This window comes from Hyaloscypha bicolor (genome assembly GCF_002865645.1).
Source record: "Hyaloscypha bicolor E unplaced genomic scaffold K444scaffold_125, whole genome shotgun sequence".
In the NCBI taxonomy this organism is placed as follows: Eukaryota; Fungi; Ascomycota; class Leotiomycetes; order Helotiales; family Hyaloscyphaceae; genus Hyaloscypha; species Hyaloscypha bicolor.
Window position 1 is genome coordinate 496,557 of NW_020194627.1, and position 3,237 is coordinate 499,793.

Sequence of the window (3,237 nt, forward strand, 5' to 3'; positions counted from 1 at the left end):
GTGAAGACTTGTCCGTTTGGTATTTCCTGTGTAAATAAGTACAGAATGCGAACCCAAGCCGGCTTTATCGAGAAGTCAGGTCCGTCCCAAATGCCACAACCTTCCCTCTTCTGAGATAGCAGCCCATTATCAGTAATGTCGGTCGTCGAGGAAGCTTCGATGACGGAACGTCGATTTAGCGGGCGATCCGACGATACTTTTTTGGTCGTGTCTTCCTCCTTTCAAATTCCAAGTATTGTCCCCAGAATTGTTCCAGGAATAGTGCTACTGATTTGATGGGAGTAGACGAGTCCCCAAATTGACTCATTAATTGACGACTTTCATAATCGACTGTGTTCTTGAGTATTTGCAAAATATCTTCTGGCCTCTCAGAGAGAAGCTTTAGAGACACTGTGGCGAGTCCTACGAATTGGAGAACATCACGATCGGGACAGAAGTAGATCTTTCTCCCACTCATGACGAGCTGCTGGTAGATCCGTAGGGCTGCTCGGCGAGATTCTTGGGTAGTTCTTAATGCTGTTATAGGATCGTTATCCTTGTAGGAAAATGTGATGTTGAGGACCTTTGAAGATTCGATATCGCGGTAGGTTAAAGGGCAATCTTCATCTATGAGTGGAAGCACTTGAATCATGCAGGCTTTAGGGAAGGAGAATGTCCAGATCTTGTCTCGGATTTCGAGAGGGAGGCTTGGGAAAAGGTGAAAATCCTGAGGTCCTTGAGATCTATAAGATTAATAACGAGGGGCCTCGATATAGGGCCGATGCCGATCAAGGCGTCCCTTCTCATAGTAGAGAATAAATTGGCAAAAATCGGCCATCTCTCCGTAAGTGCTTATATTTGGCGGTGACTTGAAACTAGGTAAGACTACTATTAGCATAAGGAGAAAGCAGTAGGGGAGGTGATAGGGTAATGAGAAGCTAGTCCAACCTAATATGAGCGACAAATTGGGATGAGATCGAAGGAAGGATGATACTTGAGTTGAGGAAGACGAGCGTTTGGAGAATAAAAAGAGTTGTGGGAGGTCGATATACGGGCGGCCGCGTTTTATAGGGGTTAAGCGGCCGCTAGAGCCATACTAGGGCCTAGGTCACGCAAGCATAGCCTTAACGACTAGCCTTAATGCAACTCTGATCTGGCACATCGGTGGCAAAGTGGTATAATCAAGCAAAGAAAGCAGGGAGACCAAATAGTGGTATATTTGACTAAGGAGCTAAATATAGTCTCAAGATGTTTTATCCTGCTTCGCTTATATCACGTCCGTCGACCCACAATATGCTTTAAAATTAACTGGCAGGTTAATTTTTACTGGGCGAATTTGTATTACCTAATCTATCGGGAGTATTATAAAGTATCTAAATAACGGCCTCTAAGGTCTATACTATTAATTTTGCTTTCTAAAGCTCCTGGGATAAGGCAAGGTTCGAGTTCGATAGAAGCTCGCAATAATATCTCATCTAGCTATAGTTATATACGTATTACACTAATGCTTCGGTATACTTATTAACCTGGGATTAAAGCCGCCGATTTCTTTAAATCTCTCGTGTGACCTTAGTATGTTTAATTAATAATTCTTGCTCGGTATTCTGGGTATAATACTATAAGTCATATATATTGGTAATACTAATACTATGTATTATAGGGATATATGGGACTTCTTTAAGGTTATTATTAGATAGGTATTCCTCCTAATATATAGTTAGAATTATACCTTACTAATAGTAGTAAAGTACTTACTAATGCCATATTATATTTAATATAATATCTTTTAATATCTTGTCTTAAGGTAAGATAAACTTTATATTTTGGCCTTTCGAGTCTTATATACCTAATTATATATTATTATATAGGTTATTAAGGTAAAGGTTTTAAGACATTATATAGTATAAGGGTAATATTATTAGGAATATATTACTATTCCGAAAATTAATTATAATTACCCTAAGTCTATTAATGATCTATACTAAGCCAAATTACCCTTAAATAGATAAGGGCTTAGTAACTTAGTAACTATCTTAACCCGAATACTTAAAGGCTATAAAACATAAACCTATTTAAAGTTCTAATTATTAAATATTAAATGTTTAAAGGCTACTAGAACTATAAAGATAGTACTAGAGGTACGAACTAATTATTTTTTATAGTAACCTAATCTAATAAGTATAGAAATGTGTCTTATTATCTGGGTTAATAAAGACGTCTTTATAGGAGAGAAAAAAAGAATTAATAAAGAGAAATCGAGATTTCATTATACTATTTACTAACTGGTTTCTAAGTTCGTTCTGGGGCAAGAAGTATTACCGGGGCAGGAAATATTACCTCCTTTATATAAAAAAGAAGCCTCTGTCTAGTAAGGCCCTTAAAAAGTAATTTTTAAGAGACCCGACTCTCTTACTTTTCCTATATATACAGGCTATTATAAGCCTATAGGCACTCAGATTTTAGAGGAGGTTACTAGTTCAGAGAAATAATTAGGGAAAGGTAATAATAATGGATTTAGGGAATTACAAGAAATATGAGTTTCCTATATATAAATCACCTAAGAATATATTACTAATTATAAGAGAATATATCTAAAGTTAATCTTTAAATAAATTAGTTTTTGCAAGAGTATGAGATAGTTAGTAAAAGTATTTCATGAATAGGATATAGTATATTTATAATAATAAGCTAATATATAGATGTCTTATATACTAAAATAGCTAAAATAGCTAGATAGTATTACTAAATAATTCTAACTACTTTCTATTATTCGTCTATTCTAGTAATATACTTTATAAATCCTCTAACTATAAGCATATAGTCTTTTGCCCTGGCCTAGTACTAATACTATAATAATTTCCAATTCTCCTTATTATTTAGTTATTTCTTTATAGGTTTTTTATTTGAAAAATATTTATAATACTATCTTACTATTATATTACCTGCCTTTCTTTCTACCTAAGTCGTGTACTTAGTTTCGGAGGCCTCTTATAAAGATTTAAGCTTTAGCTTATACTTTTCCTCTTTTTTCTTATTTATATTTTTTTCTTTCTTTATATTTTCTCTCGCTTCTTTCTTTCTTTTCTTTTTTTATATTACCTTTAGTACTAGTGTCTTTTTATTATCCTTATTCTTTGCCTTTATCTTTACTTACTTATTTCGAAGTTTCGAACTATTCGAACCCTTATTTCGGAATAAGCATGTTTTATAAGTATTTATTATATCTAAATAGCTCAAAACATATTAGAATTTTCGCTA

At 34.2% G+C, this 3,237-nt stretch overlaps 1 protein-coding gene across 1 annotated transcript; it reads right to left on the bottom strand.

Annotated features, from left to right (window-relative positions):
* Nucleotides 1-989, bottom strand: K444DRAFT_666721 (uncharacterized protein). Its single transcript, XM_024887212.1, has 2 exons — nt 928-989; nt 1-854 (listed from the first exon to the last, which is right to left on the bottom strand). Exon 2 carries the CDS (start codon nt 629-631, stop codon nt 176-178), a length of 456 nt encoding a protein of 151 aa, XP_024732401.1. The 5' UTR covers nt 632-854; nt 928-989; the 3' UTR covers nt 1-175.
* Nucleotides 990-3,237: the final 2,248 nt, after the last annotated feature.

Excerpts from the sequence above, each read along its gene's own strand:
- K444DRAFT_666721 (XM_024887212.1), bottom strand. The coding sequence starts at position 631 with ATGATTCAAGTGCTTCCACTCATAGATGAAGATTGCCCTTTAACCTAC.